Genomic DNA, 15,582 nt, shown 5'->3' with positions numbered 1-15,582 from the left:
TTTCCTTCTCCCTCATAATGTTTCCACTCAGTTTCTGCCATTTTGCTTTACCCTATTTCTTTTTCTCTCACTATTCACTAGTCTTTCACCTCCACTTTTTCTTCACCCCTCATCTGTCCTTCTCTTTTCCCCTCTCCTCTGTCCTTCTCTGCCCTGCTCTTTCCCCCTCTCCTATATTCTCTGTCCTGCTCTTTTTCCCTCTCCTCTGTCCTGCTTTTCCCCCCTCTCCTCTGCCATGTTCTTTCCCCCTCACCTCTGCCCTGCTCTTTCCCCCTCTCCTATATCCTCTGTCCTGCTCTTTTCCCCTCTCCTCTGTCCTGCTTTTTCCCCCTCTCCTCTTTCCTGCTTTTTCCCCCTCTCCTCTGTCCTGCTCTTTCCCCCTCTCTTCTGTCCTCTTCTGCCATGCTCTTTTCCCCCTCTCCTCTGTCCTCTTCTGCCCTGCTCTTTTCCCCATCTCCTCTGTCCTCCTCTGCCCTGCTATTACCCCAGCTCTTTTCCCCCTCTCCTCTATCTTTCTCTGTCCTGCTCTTAACCCCCTCTCCTCTGTCCTGCACTTTTCCCCTCTCCTCTGACCTGCTCTTTTCCCCCACTCCTCTGTCCTCCTCTGCTCTGCTCTTTTCACCTCTCCTCTGTCATCTTCTGACCTACTCTTTTCCCCCTCTCCTCTGTCCTTCTCTGTCCTGCTCTTTTTGCCTCTCCTCTGCCCTGCTATTTTCCCCTCTCCTCTGTCCTCCTCTGTCCTGCTCTTTTCCCCTCTCCTCTGCCCTGCTCTTTTCCCCTCCCCACTGTCCTCCTCTGCCCTGCTCTTTTCCGCTCCCCTGCTCTTTTCCCATATCCTCTGTCCTGCTATTTCCCCAGCTCTTTTGCACGTCTCCTCTATCTTTCTCTGTCCTGCTCTTTTCCCCCTCTCCTCTGTCCTGCTATTTTCCCCTCTCCTCTGTCCTCCTCTACCCTGCTCTTTTCCCCTCCCCACTGTCCTCCTCTTCCCTGCTCTTTTCCCATTTCCTCTGTCCTGCTCTTTCCCCCTCTCCTATATCCTCTGTCCTGCTCTTTTCCCCTCTCCTCTGTCCTGCTTTTTCCCCCTCTCCTCTTTCCTGCTTTTTCCCCCTCTCCTCTGTCCTGCTCTTTCCCCCTCTCTTCTGTCCTCTTCTGCCCTGCTCTTCTCCCCCTCTCCTCTGTCCTCTTCTGCCCTGCTCTTTTCCCCATCTCCTCTGTCCTCCTCTGCCCTGCTATTTCCCCAGCTCTTTTCCCCCTCTCCTCTATCTTTCTCTGTCCTGCTCTTAACCCCCTCTCCTCTGTCCTGCACTTTTCCCCTCTCCTCTGTCCTGCTCTTTTCCCCCTCTCCTCTGTCCTCCTCTGCTCTGCTCTTTTCCCTTCTCCTCTGTCATCTTCTGACCTGCTCTTTTCCCCCTCTCCTCTGTCCTTCTCTGTCCTGCTCTTTTTGCCTCTCCTCTGCCCTGCTATTTTCCCCTCTCCTCTGTCCTCCTCTGTCCTGCTCTTTTCCCCTCTCCTCTGCCCTGCTCTTTTCCCCTCCCCACTGTCCTCCTCTGCCCTGCTCTTTTCCGCTCCCCACTGTCCTCCTCTTCCCTGCTCTTTTCCCATATCCTCTGTCCTGCTATTTCCCCAGCTCTTTTGCACGTCTCCTCAATCTTTCTCTGTCCTACTCTTTTCCCCCTCTCCTCTGTCCTGCTATTTTCCCCTCTCCTCTGTCCTCCTCTGCCCTGCTCTTTTCCCCTCCCCACTGTCCTCCTCTTCCCTGCTCTTTTCCCATTTCCTCTGTCCTGCTATTTCCCCAACTCTTTTCCACCTCTCCTTTCTTTCTCTGTCCTGCACTTTTCCTCCTCTCCTCTGTCCTGCACTTTTCTCCTCTCCTCTGTCCTGCTCTTTTCCCCTTCTCCTCTGTCCCCCTCTGTCCTGCTAATTCCCCAGCTCTTTTCCCCCTCTCCTCTATATTTCTCTGTCCTGCTCTTTTCCCCCTCTCCTCTGTCCTGCTCTTTTCCCCCTCTCCTCTGTCCTCCTCTGCTCTGCTCTCTTTCCCTCTCCTCTGTCCTCCTATGCTCTGTTCTTTTCCCCTCTCCTCTGTCCTCTTCTGTCCTGCTGTTTTCCCCTCTCCTCTGCCCTGCTATTTTCCCCTCTCATCTGTCCTCCTCTGCCCTGCTCTTTTCCCCTCCCCACTATCCTCCTCTGCCCTGCTCTTTTCCCCTCCCCACTGCCCTCCTCTTCCCTGCTCTTTTCCCCTCCCCACTGTCCTTCTCTTCCCTGCTCTTTTCCCATATCTTCTGTCCTGCTATTTCCCCAGCTCTTTTCCACCTCTCCTCTATCTTTCTCTGTCCTGCTCTTTTCCCCCTCTCCTCTGTCCTGCACTTTTCCTCTCTCCTCTGTCCGGAGAAATCATTTTATGATTAGCAACCATTCAATGATTTCTCCTGCAGTGGAGGCATACAAGGGGATGTCTTCTCGTTAGACATCCCCTCGCATGTTACTGAGGGGAATCGGCGGCGGGGAGGGGGGGGGGGCATTCGGATGGGTGGCATGCAGCATCTCAGGTGCTCAGTAAGCTGCCATGTTCACAACTTATTGAGCCAACCTGAATCAGGCCCTTGGTTTGGAGTGCTATCTGTGCTGGAGACATGAAGGAAAAACATGTTCCCAGGCTCTCCTTGCTGTTACAGCAACAGAGGCTGCTACAGCAGTGGTTACATTATGAAGAGGAGTAATGAGGAGGGCTGTCCGCTGCTAAACTTATAATGACCGCCTTGATGATCGCTAGAGTCTTATGTAAATATAAAATTCTCGTGATAAATGGACTTTTGCTATGGATCATAGAGGAAAGTCAGTATATGAAGGATGCATGATGAGGAGAACAATGTAACCTCTTTCCCCCTCTCCTATATCCTCTGTCCTGCTCTTTTCCCCTCTCCTCTGTCCTGCTTTTCCCCCTCTCCTCTGACCTGCTCTTTTCCCATCTTCTCTGTCCTGCTCTTTTCCCCCTCTCCTCTGTCCTCCTCTGCTCTTTTCCCCTCTCCTCTGTCCTCTTCTGTCCTGCTCTTCCCCCCCCCCCTCCTCTGTCCTCCTCTGTCCTGCTCTTTTCCCCTCTCCTCTGTCCTGCTCTTTTTGCCTCTCCTCTGCCATGCTATTTTCCCCTCTCCTCTGTCCTCCTCTGTCCTGCTCTTTTCCCCTCTCCTCTGCCCTGCTCTTTTCCCCTCCCCACTGTCCTCCTCTGCCCTGCTCTTTTCCGCTCCCCTGCTCTTTTCCCATATCCTCTGTCCTGCTATTTCCCCAGCTCTTTTGCACGTCTCCTCTATCTTTCTCTGTCCTGCTCTTTTCCCCCTCTCCTCTGTCCTGCTATTTTCCCCTCTCCTCTGTCCTCCTCTACCCTGCTCTTTTCCCCTCCCCACTGTCCTCCTCTTCCCTGCTCTTTTCCCATTTCCTCTGTCCTGCTCTTTCCCCCTCTCCTATATCCTCTGTCCTGCTCTTTTCCCCTCTCCTCTGTCCTGCTTTTTCCCCCTCTCCTCTTTCCTGCTTTTTCCCCCTCTCCTCTGTCCTGCTCTTTCCCCCTCTCTTCTGTCCTCTTCTGCCCTGCTCTTCTCCCCCTCTCCTCTGTCCTCTTCTGCCCTGCTCTTTTCCCCATCTCCTCTGTCCTCCTCTGCCCTGCTATTTCCCCAGCTCTTTTCCCCCTCTCCTCTATCTTTCTCTGTCCTGCTCTTAACCCCCTCTCCTCTGTCCTGCACTTTTCCCCTCTCCTCTGTCCTGCTCTTTTCCCCCTCTCCTCTGTCCTCCTCTGCTCTGCTCTTTTCCCTTCTCCTCTGTCATCTTCTGACCTGCTCTTTTCCCCCTCTCCTCTGTCCTTCTCTGTCCTGCTCTTTTTGCCTCTCCTCTGCCCTGCTATTTTCCCCTCTCCTCTGTCCTCCTCTGTCCTGCTCTTTTCCCCTCTCCTCTGCCCTGCTCTTTTCCCCTCCCCACTGTCCTCCTCTGCCCTGCTCTTTTCCGCTCCCCACTGTCCTCCTCTTCCCTGCTCTTTTCCCATATCCTCTGTCCTGCTATTTCCCCAGCTCTTTTGCACGTCTCCTCAATCTTTCTCTGTCCTACTCTTTTCCCCCTCTCCTCTGTCCTGCTATTTTCCCCTCTCCTCTGTCCTCCTCTGCCCTGCTCTTTTCCCCTCCCCACTGTCCTCCTCTTCCCTGCTATTTTCCCATTTCCTCTGTCCTGCTATTTCCCCAACTCTTTTCCACCTCTCCTTTCTTTCTCTGTCCTGCACTTTTCCTCCTCTCCTCTGTCCTGCACTTTTCTCCTCTCCTCTGTCCTGCTCTTTTCCCCTTCTCCTCTGTCCCCCTCTGTCCTGCTAATTCCCCAGCTCTTTTCCCCCTCTCCTCTATCTTTCTCTGTCCTGCTCTTTTCCCCCTCTCCTCTGTCCTGCTCTTTTCCCCCTCTCCTCTGTCCTCCTCTGCTCTGCTCTCTTTCCCTCTCCTCTGTCCTCCTATGCTCTGTTCTTTTCCCCTCTCCTCTGTCCTCTTCTGTCCTGCTGTTTTCCCCTCTCCTCTGCCCTGCTATTTTCCCCTCTCATCTGTCCTCCTCTGCCCTGCTCTTTTCCGCTCCCCACTGTCCTCCTCTTCCCTGCTCTTTTCCCATATCCTCTGTCCTGCTATTTCCCCAGCTCTTTTGCACGTCTCCTCAATCTTTCTCTGTCCTACTCTTTTCCCCCTCTCCTCTGTCCTGCTATTTTCCCCTCTCCTCTGTCCTCCTCTGCCCTGCTCTTTTCCCCTCCCCACTGTCCTCCTCTTCCCTGCTATTTTCCCATTTCCTCTGTCCTGCTATTTCCCCAACTCTTTTCCACCTCTCCTTTCTTTCTCTGTCCTGCACTTTTCCTCCTCTCCTCTGTCCTGCACTTTTCTCCTCTCCTCTGTCCTGCTCTTTTCCCCTTCTCCTCTGTCCCCCTCTGTCCTGCTAATTCCCCAGCTCTTTTCCCCCTCTCCTCTATCTTTCTCTGTCCTGCTCTTTTCCCCCTCTCCTCTGTCCTGCTCTTTTCCCCCTCTCCTCTGTCCTCCTCTGCTCTGCTCTCTTTCCCTCTCCTCTGTCCTCCTATGCTCTGTTCTTTTCCCCTCTCCTCTGTCCTCTTCTGTCCTGCTGTTTTCCCCTCTCCTCTGCCCTGCTATTTTCCCCTCTCATCTGTCCTCCTCTGCCCTGCTCTTTTCCCCTCCCCACTATCCTCCTCTGCCCTGCTCTTTTCCCCTCCCCACTGCCCTCCTCTTCCCTGCTCTTTTCCCCTCCCCACTGTCCTTCTCTTCCCTGCTCTTTTCCCATATCCTCTGTTCTGCTATTTCCCCAGCTTTTTTCCACCTCTCCTCTATCTTTCTCTGTCCTGCTCTTTTCCCCCTCTCCTCTGTCCTGCACTTTTCCTCTCTCCTCTGTCCGGAGAAATCATTTTATGATTAGCAACCATTCAATGATTTCTCCTGCAGTGGAGGCATACAAGGGGATGTCTTCTCGTTACACATCCCCTCGCATGTTACTGAGGGGAATCGGCGGCGGGGAGGGGGGGGGGCATTCGGATGGGTGGCATGCAGCATCTCAGGTGCTCAGTAAGCTGCCATGTTCACAACTTATCGAGCCAACCTGAATCAGGCCCTTGGTTTGGAGTGCTATCTGTGCTGGAGGCATGAAGGAAAAACATGTTCCCAGGCTCTCCTTGCTGTTACAGCAACAGAGGCTGCTACAGCAGTGGTTACATTATGAAGAGGAGTAATGAGGAGGGCTGTCCGCTGCTAAACTTATAATGACCGCCTTGATGATCGCTAGAGTCTTATGTAAATATAAAATTCTCGTGATAAATGGACTTTTGCTATGGATCATAGAGGAAAGTCAGTATATGAAGGATGCATGATGAGGAGAACAATGTAACCTCTTTCCCCCTCTCCTATATCCTCTGTCCTGCTCTTTTCCCCTCTCCTCTGTCCTGCTTTTCCCCCTCTCCTCTGACCTGCTCTTTTCCCATCTTCTCTGTCCTGCTCTTTTCCCCCTCTCCTCTGTCCTCCTCTGCTCTTTGCCCCTCTCCTCTGTCCTCTTCTGTCCTGCTCTTTCCCCCCCCCCCCCCTCCTCTGTCCTCCTCTGTCCTGCTCTTTTCCCCTCTCCTCTGTCCTGCTCTTTCCCCCCCCTCCTCTGTCCTCCTCTGTCCTGCTCTTTTCCCCTCCCCACTGTCCTCCTCTGCCCTGCTCTTTTCCCCTCCCCACTGTCCTCCTCTGCCCTGCTATTTTCCGCTCCCCATTGTCCTCCTCTTCCCTGCTCTTTTTCCATATCCTCTGTTCTGCTATTTCCCCAGCTCTTTTGCACCTCTCCTCTATCTTTCTTTGTCCTGCTCTTTTCCCCCTCTCCTCTGTCCTCCTCTGTTCTGCACTTTCCCCCTCTCCTCTGTCCTGCACTTTTCCCCTCTCATCTGTCCGGAGAAATCATTCGATGATCAGCAACCATTCAATGATTTCTCCTGCAGTGGAGGCATACGAGGGGATGTGTTCTCGTTACACATCCCCTCGCATGTTACTGAGGGGAATCGGCGGCGGGGGGCGGGCATTCGGATGGGGGGCATGCAGCGTCTCAGGTGCTCAGTAAGCTGCGATGTTCACAACTTATCAAGCCAACCTGAACCAGGCCCTTGGTTTGGAGTGCTATCTGTGCTGGAGACACAAGGAAAAAGACGTTCCCAGGCTCTCCTTGCTGTTACAGCAACAGCGGCTGCTACAGCAGTGGTTACATTATGAAGAGGAGTAATGAGGAGGGCTGTCCGCTGCTAAACTTATAATGACCGCCTTGATGATCGCTAGAGTCTTATGTAAATATAAAATTCTCGTGATAAATGGACCTTTGCTATGGATCACAGAGGAAAGTCAGTATATAAAGGATGCATGATGAGGAGAACAATGTAACCTGGCAAAAATAAATACAGCAATACTGACCGCTCTGTACTCTGATCACCAATGTAATATTGCATTCTTTTATTTTCAGGAAAGTGTTGCTGTATCGGAAGTACGTTCTTCTGTTGCTGTGGTTGTCACTTTTCCCTCAAATTTGTACCCTACTGTATTTATCCTTCTGAGTCTAGCTGTGATATTCTGTAATCATTACTGTAATGATTAATGCAACCCTGCCCCTCTCCTAAAATGATAATAGTGGTGGCACATGACAGGGACTTGGTCTATTCTTTCTACATGTATTTCTTTTTCGTCAACTAGGGGGCACAGGAGTTCACGCTGGGTATGAGAGGTGAGGTAGCAGAGCGTGCACCAAAGGGTTACAAAAATGTACCCAGCATGCTCCCTGCCTCCCTTCTCCCTCATAACCCGCCCCCTGACCCTGGGTCACCAGTTTTTTCTTTGGTGCCAAGGAGAGAGCAGCACCATTATCGCGGCTGTTAGAACAGCCATGGGTTAGAGCTGCTGCGGCGGGTGCTCTTTTAGTGAATCACCGGCAGCGCAGCTCCATCACTCGGCGACGGCAGCGCTGGCGACTGGGCTGGGGACTTCCGTCGCGGGACCCTCTCTCGGAGGCTCCCGCATGCTGCACTCCGTCCCCGGGCAGGTAAGCGGCGGTTCCCTGCTTGCAGGGAGCCGCGTTTAGCAGCGATCCCCCCGTTTGTATGGGAGTCAGCGGGGGGGGCAGGCAGTGGGGGTCTGGACTGCTCCACCTTTCCACTAGATCACCAGGGACAATTAGTCAGGCTATGTCCCGGGGGTTGATGCCTGAGGGGGAGGTTAGACAGCCTGGGAACCTACAGCCATATACATTGGAAATGTTGTATATTGGGCCTGGTTAGTACTTGAGTGGGAGACCACATAGGAACACCAGGTGCTGTAGGTTAGTCCCTCCCCCACCCTTGGGGAAGTGCTAAGGCTTGCTCTCTGATTGCCCCAGGTGTCCCAGCTCCTCGTTAAGGTCCTAATCAGCAGCCATTCTGGCACTTGCTGGGTTTAGAGACGGAGGCTGCTGGGATTCTCCCCCACACCCTGCTCCTGGAAGCTGTGTGTGTGTGTGTGTGTGTGTGTGTGTGTGTGTGTGTGTGTGTGTGTGTGTGTGTGTGTGTGTTTTTGTGTGTGTGTGTGTGTGTGTGTGTGTGTGTGTGTGTGTGTGTGTGTGTGTGTGTGTTATTTCTCCTCTCCTGCTGCTGGCTGGATTGTTGAGCTCTGCTGATGTCGTCTTTCCAATATCATTGGAAGCTTGAAGACAGCCTGGGATCTACAGCTAATGCTGTATATTGGGCCTGGTTAGTACTTGAGTGGGTGACCACATAGGAACACCAGGTGCTGTAGGAGTACGGAGGGTGTAATGGTTAGCATTACTGCCTCACAGCACTGAGGTCCTGGGTTTGATTCCCACCATGGCCCTAACTGTGCGGAGTTTGTATATTCTCCCCGTACTTGAGTGGGTTTTCTCCGGGTACTCCGGTTTCCTCCCACAATCCAAAAAAAAAAAATATATATATATTTTTGCCCCAGGTGTCCCAGCTCCTCATTAAGGTCCTAATCAGCAGCCATTCTGGCACTTGCTGTGTTTAGAGATGGAGGCTGCTGGGATTCTCCCCCACACCCTGCTTCTGGAGCCTGGTGTTTGTGGTATTTATCCTCTCCTGCGGCTGGCTGGATTGTTGGGCTCTGCTTCTGTCTTCCTTCCAATATCATTGGAAGAGATGAAAGTTTGAAACACTGTCACCATTCATAGTATTGGCTTTGCATATGCGGTGTCTCCTTTTCAGCTTGCTGAATTGTTGAGTTTATCTGCCCATACCAAATGGCTTTGCTAAAGCTTTGTGGGTAAGGCTGCAAGTGTGTTGCTTGGGTGTCAGTGTTGTAACTGCTGGTATTTTTTGTCTTTTATCATGGACAGTATGCCTAAGGCGAAACCTGCCAAGGAGACTCCATCTCCGATGCAGCGTACCTGTAGGGTATGTGTGGACATACTCTCTCGGCAGGAGGAGGATATCTGTTCCAGGTGTTTGGCCCTTGAAGCAGATCTTCTGCCGCCTTCACAGCAGGAACCGGCCTGGGCTTCGACCTTGACTCAGGTATTGACATATTGACCGCTTGTCAACTCCTTACCTCCTGCGCCCCTGCCCCCTGTGCCCATGCCCCCTGTGGCAGTGGCCAGCACCAGTGTTGGGGCAGCTCCTGCTTATGTAGAGCCCCCTTGGTGGCAATCCTTTGCACAATCCCGATGCGGGTTCTCCGCATTCCAATTCTGATTCCAGCTCAGAGGGGAGTTCTTACTCTTCAGTGGCGGAATCCGCAGGGGCCGATGACACTTTGTCCTCAGCGGAGGTAGAGTCTCTGATGCAGGAGGTTAAGGCAGTCCTCCAGATGGAGGATGAGGCTCCTGCCCCTAAAAGTAAAGACCTGCTTTTTAAGCGTCTTAAGAAGGTATCGGCCCAGCTCCCGCCTTCGGCCCTCATGGAGGATTTATTGGAGACTGCGTGGTCTCAACCGTTTAGAAGGTTCCAGCTTTCCAAGCGACTTACTACTTTTTAACCTGTTCCTCCCACAGAGAGGGCTAAGTGGGAAAATCCTCCCCTGGCGGATGATCATGTTGCGCGATTAGCTCGCGCTTCAGTACTGCCCATTTCGGATTCTTCATCTTTGAAGGACCCCTCTGAGAATTTCCTCAGGACTGCTTTTTCACAGGCAGGGGCCATTAGGTGTACCACGCTTGCCGCGTCATGGGTGGCCAAGGCCAGTGTCTGAGTGGGCGGGCAAGGAGGAGAGAGGTTTGTCCGACGGCACTAGTCCTTCCTCTAGATTTTCCTCATCCACTAAGGGAGCTAAGCCCTGGTCTACCAGACGTCCAGTGGCTAAACAGGTCAGGGAGGTGGTCTCCAGGGGCTATGCCCTGACATTCCGGTTCCCCCCTCCTCAGTGTTATTTTTGCACGGGTCTTCCAAAGGAACATCAGCACTTTGAGGTTCGCCCTTCGGGTCGAACACTTCCAGTTCAGGGCGCTACCTTTTGGTCTATCTACGGCTCCCAGGGTGTTCACCAAGGTGATGGTGCACACCTGCACCGGCGGGGGGTTCGGATGATTCCATACCTGGACGGCCCACTGATTTTGGAAAGTCCCCAGACCTACTACGGAGTCATTTGCAGGTCGTGATTACACTTCTGTTATCTCACGGTTGGAGGATAACCTGGAAGAAATCGTTTCTTACTCCTTCCCAAAGGACACTTCACTTGGGAGCTTGGCTGGGCACTCGGTTGTAGAGAGTATATATTCCAGAGGATAAGATCCACTCCCTTAAGAGGAAGATTCATTCCCTTATAGGTCACAGAAGGGTCTCAGTACACAAGTGTATGGTGGTGTCTTCGACATGGTAGAGTATACACAGTTTCACTCGCGCCCACTTCGGCTTTACACTCTCAGCCAGTGGACAGGAGATCATACTCGTCTAGGGAGTCAATTGATCACACTGCCCCCGAAGGTTCGCCTGTCTCTCACATGGTGGTTAAAGACAGACAACTTGTCTCAGGGCCGCCCGTTTTGGATTCCAACCTGAGTCTTGCTTACCACGGATGCCAGCCTACAAGGCTGGGGAGCGGTTTGCAATTCTCAATCTTTTCAGGGTCGCTGGACGGCTCAGGAGAGTCGCCTTCCAATCAATCTCCTGGAATTGAGAGCAATCCTTCTGGCTCTTCAGAGGTTGGGGTCCCTCATCCAAGGGTGCCCTGTAAAGATCCGGTCCGACAGCACCACGCCTGTGGCCTTTATCAACAGGCAGGGCGGGATATGCAGCAAAGGAGCGATAAAAGAAGTCTCCAAGATATTCAGGTGGGCAGAGAAGCAGATTTCTGCAATCTCTGCAGTCTTCATCCCAGGGGTTCTCAATTTTGAGGCAGACTTTTTAAGTCGGCAGGACAGTGTACGCATTCCCCCTGTTTCAACTCCTACTTCACCTTCTGTGGAAGTTCAGGAAGGAGGGAGGAATGATGATCCTAGTGGCCCCAGATTGGCCCCGTCGAGGTTGGTACGCGGATCTATGGAACCTGTTGGTAGCCTCTCCTCTAAGTCTACCTCTGCGTCCAGACCTAATTTCACAGGGGCCATTCCGACACCCGGACTTGAGTCGCCTGGCTTTGACGGGCTGGCTGTTGAGGTGTCCCTCTTTAGAGGTTTTCCGGGCACTTCAGTCGTCTCCTTTCGAGCCTCTGGAGGAGGTGGATCTGAAATGGCTATCCTGGAAGGTGGCTTCTTGTTGGCTATTTCCTCAGCACGAAGGGGGTCTGACATGAGTGCATTATCATGGAAACCGTCTTTTCTGGTATTTCACCCGGACAGGGCGGTTCTTTGTACCAAACTGGATTTTCTTCCAAAGGTGGTGTCTCAGTTTCACCTTAACCAGGAAATAGGGGTGCCTTCTTTTCCAGGTTCTTCTGAAGCTGAAGCTTCTCTTGATGTAGTCCGTGCGTTGCAGATTTATCTTCGCAGGACTAAGTCAACTTGTAAGTCGGGTTCACTGTTTGTGCTTTATGGGGCCAATAAGAGGGGCTGGCCCGCTTCCAAACAGTCCTTGGCGAGATGGCTCAGATCAGTGGTTCGCCAAGCGTATCTTTCCGCACTGATTACTCCCCCGGAGGGGATTACTGCACATTCTACCAGGTCTGTGGGTACATCCTGGGCCGCTAATCGAGGCGCCTCGGCTGAACAGCTCTGTAAGGCAGCTACTTGGTCCTCTTCCCAGACCTTTATCAAGTTTTATGCATTTGATACCTTTGCATCGGCTAATGCACAGTTTGGTAGACGTGCTTTCCGCAGTCCAGGAGCGTCCCCCACCCGTGAGGGGACAGCTTTAGGACGTCCCAGCGTGAACTCCTGTGCCCCCTAGTGGACGAAAAAGAAAATAGGATTTATGGTCTTACCTTGATAAATCCCTTTCTTTGAGTCCATAGGGGGCACAGGATGCCCTCCCAGACGCACATGGTAGCGGGTCTTCCTTTGTAGGAAAGTTCCATGGCTTTAGGGCCTGTATGCTATGTGGGTGTGCGTTTGCTCTTCCTTCTTCTCTGGCTCTGCTCCTACCTTGGGCTTGCTAACGAAACTGGTGATTGCAATTTTTCTTGAATTGCGCACTCGCTGGTGTTATTATGGACCTCTGGTTAATGCTAAACAAATGTATTGCAACAACTGTTTGTAAACAAAATATGTTTTTATTGATACTAAAAAAGTGCATACACTCTATTGGTGCGGGGTTGATGGGGATGGGTAAGTCTCCCTGTTGTAATTTTGTCACAGGGACCTTCAAGGCTGCAGATCTCACTTTCGTGTCTTCTGCAGATTGGTTTGGGGTATTGCAGCTGCGCTGCAGGGTTTGGGTTAAGTTATTTGATTCAGCAAACTCCCGTGGTTTGGCAATGCACGGGGTCTTTTCTGTCTGTGCTGACGTTTGGAAAAGGGTAGGGGGTTAGTGGGTAGCTTGCAAGGCAAATCTGGGTTTTGGATGGGCAACAGCAGTCCTTTGGTGTCAGCGGGAGTCTCTCGCAGGGAAAAGAAAGTCTTTGAGGTCAAGGCAAGTGTATGGTGGTACCGGGGGCTGGCGTCCCTAACCCTCCGGTGGTGCACCGTGCACTTACCCGATACCTGGGCTTGCTTCCTGCAGGGGATGGAAACCGCGTCCTCTCCTTCGGTGTTCGCCGGCGTCCTCACTTCCTCGCGATAGCCGGCAGTGGGTCCACACAGTTGCTTCAGTTCCTCGCGGCACTTCCGGGTTCGGCTTTGCGGCGTCCCCCGGGGTGTCGCGGGTCCCGTCGCTGTGTGCGCTCAACTCCTCCTGGAGGAGACTTGTGTAGTGGTGAGTGGGTGCAGGACTGGCGAGCTCAACTCCTCCTGGAGGAGACTTGTGTAGTGGTGAGTGGGTGCAGGACTGGTGTCACCAGTCCTGCACCCACTCACCACTACACAAGTCTCCTCCAGGAGGAGTTGAGCGCACACAGCGACGGGACCCGCGACACCCCGGGGGACGCCGCAAAGCCGAACCCGGAAGTGCCGCGAGGAACTGAAGCAACTGTGTGGACCCACTGCCGGCTATCGCGAGGAAGTGAGGACGCCGGCGAACACCGAAGGAGAGGACGCGGTTTCCATCCCCTGCAGGAAGCAAGCCCAGGTATCGGGTAAGTGCACGGTGCACCACCGGAGGGTTAGGGACGCCAGCCCCCGGTACCACCATACACTTGCCTTGACCTCAAAGACTTTCTTTTCCCTGCGAGAGACTCCCGCTGACACCAAAGGACTGCTGTTGCCCATCCAAAACCCAGATTTGCCTTGCAAGCTACCCACTAACCCCCTACCCTTTTCCAAACGTCAGCACAGACAGAAAAGACCCCGTGCATTGCCAAACCACGGGAGTTTGCTGAATCAAATAACTTAACCCAAACCCTGCAGCGCAGCTGCAATACCCCAAACCAATCTGCAGAAGACACGAAAGTGAGATCTGCAGCCTTGAAGGTCCCTGTGACAAAATTACAACAGGGAGACTTACCCATCCCCATCAACCCCGCACCAATAGAGTGTATGCACTTTTTTAGTATCAATAAAAACATATTTTGTTTACAAACAGTTGTTGCAATACATTTGTTTAGCATTAACCAGAGGTCCATAATAACACCAGCGAGTGCGCAATTCAAGAAAAATTGCAAATACCTACCCCAGGGTTCATTAGGCGGAAGAACCCAGAATCTGCTGCACCGCGAAACACAGTACCAATAGTGGAGCGCAATACCAACCCCCCAGAACAACGAAACTGGTGACCCAGGGTCAGGGGGCGGGTTATGAGGGAGAAGGGAGGCAGGGAGCATGCTGGGTACATTTTTGTAACCCTTTGGTGCACGCTCTGCTACCTCACCTCTCATACCCAGCGTGAACTCCTGTGCCCCCTATGGACTCAAAGAAAGGGATTTATCAAGGTAAGACCATAAATCCTATTTTTTTTTACAATGTGCTGCTCATAGTTCTCCCTCTGTGTAGAAAGTAACATCCTGTATGATAAAAGGCTAACGCTGCTCCTCACCTCTATGGGGGGGGGTTTATGGCAGGACTTTGCATGCTGGTGGCCACTAGATTGCACCTGACTGAGCAATTCAAGCATTGCTCCGTTCAGGCGCACACAGGCACCGGCGCTAACATGACTGTTATGATGTTCTGTCATTTTGATGGGCTGATAACTATTACCTGTATATTGCATGGATAGAGTAAAAATGAAAAATTACAGAGCCACAGTAGGCAGTCAGCATGTTACCAGTCATAATGCCAACATTCTGTGTCAACACAGATGATGCCAACACCTGCAAAATACTTTGACTGTATATCATCATCCGGGAACACGGACATTACCCACAGTCAGGTCCCCTTACAAACAACGCTCGGCAAACTCCGTGACGCAACCCGGGGAAGACTCTACAGAGGACGCTGCATGACATTTCCATCTGGAAGGGTAAGTAGGAGATAGGCACTGCTCGCGAGGCAGGAGGGCTCCAAGTCGGACGGCGGGACACCACGCATATACCGACACTATCGGTTGAAGCGAGGTGATCCTGTCATCCGCTCCAGTGCATACGTCTGATACACCGGGGCCGCTACACGCTGTGGGACCCACACGCGTGCGGCGGTAACACGTAGAACAGACCTACCGCACACTGGCATACCCTAGGCTGCACCAACAGTAACCACCTCCGAAAACCCGCACCGTGTAACAACTTCGTGGCAAGTTTTTAAAGGGGTACCCGAAGCTAACATTGTATCTGAGCAGCGGGACGCCATACTCAGACAGAGACTCACTGCAAATCGTGCAGCACAATTAACTTAAACCCGTGACTTTTACTTAAAAAGACCAAGCAATTGTCTGCATACCCACAATCACCTTGGCAAGACGGGCAGCAAGCCCGGTGCGCAAGCTTTTTGTTGGGAAAATTGTTTGTCTAGAAATACTGTATCTTAGACCGATACTGCAGACGGTAGTTTCAATTGTCACCACTCCACCGTTAATTGAATTGATTTCTATTCTACACACCCACCACAGTTCCCCGGTATCAGCAGTGATTCACTGCTCTCACTGGGTATACACTGGTGTCCATATGCCAATTTGGACAGAAACGACCTATTGGCTGGATCGTTCAGTGTACATGGCCAATTTGTGTGCTCCCGCGGTTGTTAACGATATCTTCCTCTCGGCCGTGCTGCAGAGTTAAATGTACAACATTGCATGCAGCACTTTGCATTGTATAAAGGTGCCCAGACACAGAGCGCTGTACTCCGTACTTTTTGTACTAGATGCAATGCAATCTAGTACAAAAAGTACATTTATGTGCTGTGCGGGAGTGTGCATCATTAAGGTCAGGGAGCAGACATACTAGGTGATAGCGTAATATGTAATTGTCATCACAGTGTGCGGCGTAATCTGTAATTGTCATCACAGCGTGCGGCGTAATGTGTAATTGGCATCATGGATAAAAAAAGTGTATAATGATTTAAGTAGCCTGTCATTGTTTGGCCTTGTTCTGTGAGGCGTACTAGGTAACTGTGTGGGGCTTTATATTTTTATGTCACTGTGTGGCCTTCAGC

The 15,582-nt window shown here is 52.1% G+C and overlaps 1 protein-coding gene across 7 annotated transcripts in view; it reads left to right on the top strand.

The window, feature by feature from the left end:
- Positions 1-15,582, top strand: part of PARP4 (poly(ADP-ribose) polymerase family member 4) — a 186,215-nt gene that overhangs the window by 118,290 nt on the left and 52,343 nt on the right. For all 7 annotated transcript variants that reach the window (XM_083169954.1, XM_083169953.1, XM_083169959.1 and 4 more), the window contains exon 31: positions 14,294-14,455. In XM_083169954.1, coding sequence (XP_083026080.1) covers positions 14,294-14,455 — 162 coding nt within the window. The remainder of the gene's footprint in view (positions 1-14,293; positions 14,456-15,582) is intronic.

This window comes from Crinia signifera, chromosome 2 (genome assembly GCF_055691185.1).
Source record: "Crinia signifera chromosome 2, ASM5569118v1, whole genome shotgun sequence".
Lineage (NCBI taxonomy): Eukaryota > Metazoa > Chordata > Amphibia > Anura > Myobatrachidae > Crinia > Crinia signifera.
Note: the sequence above shows the minus strand (reverse complement) of the source record. Positions and strands in the feature narration are given on the sequence as shown.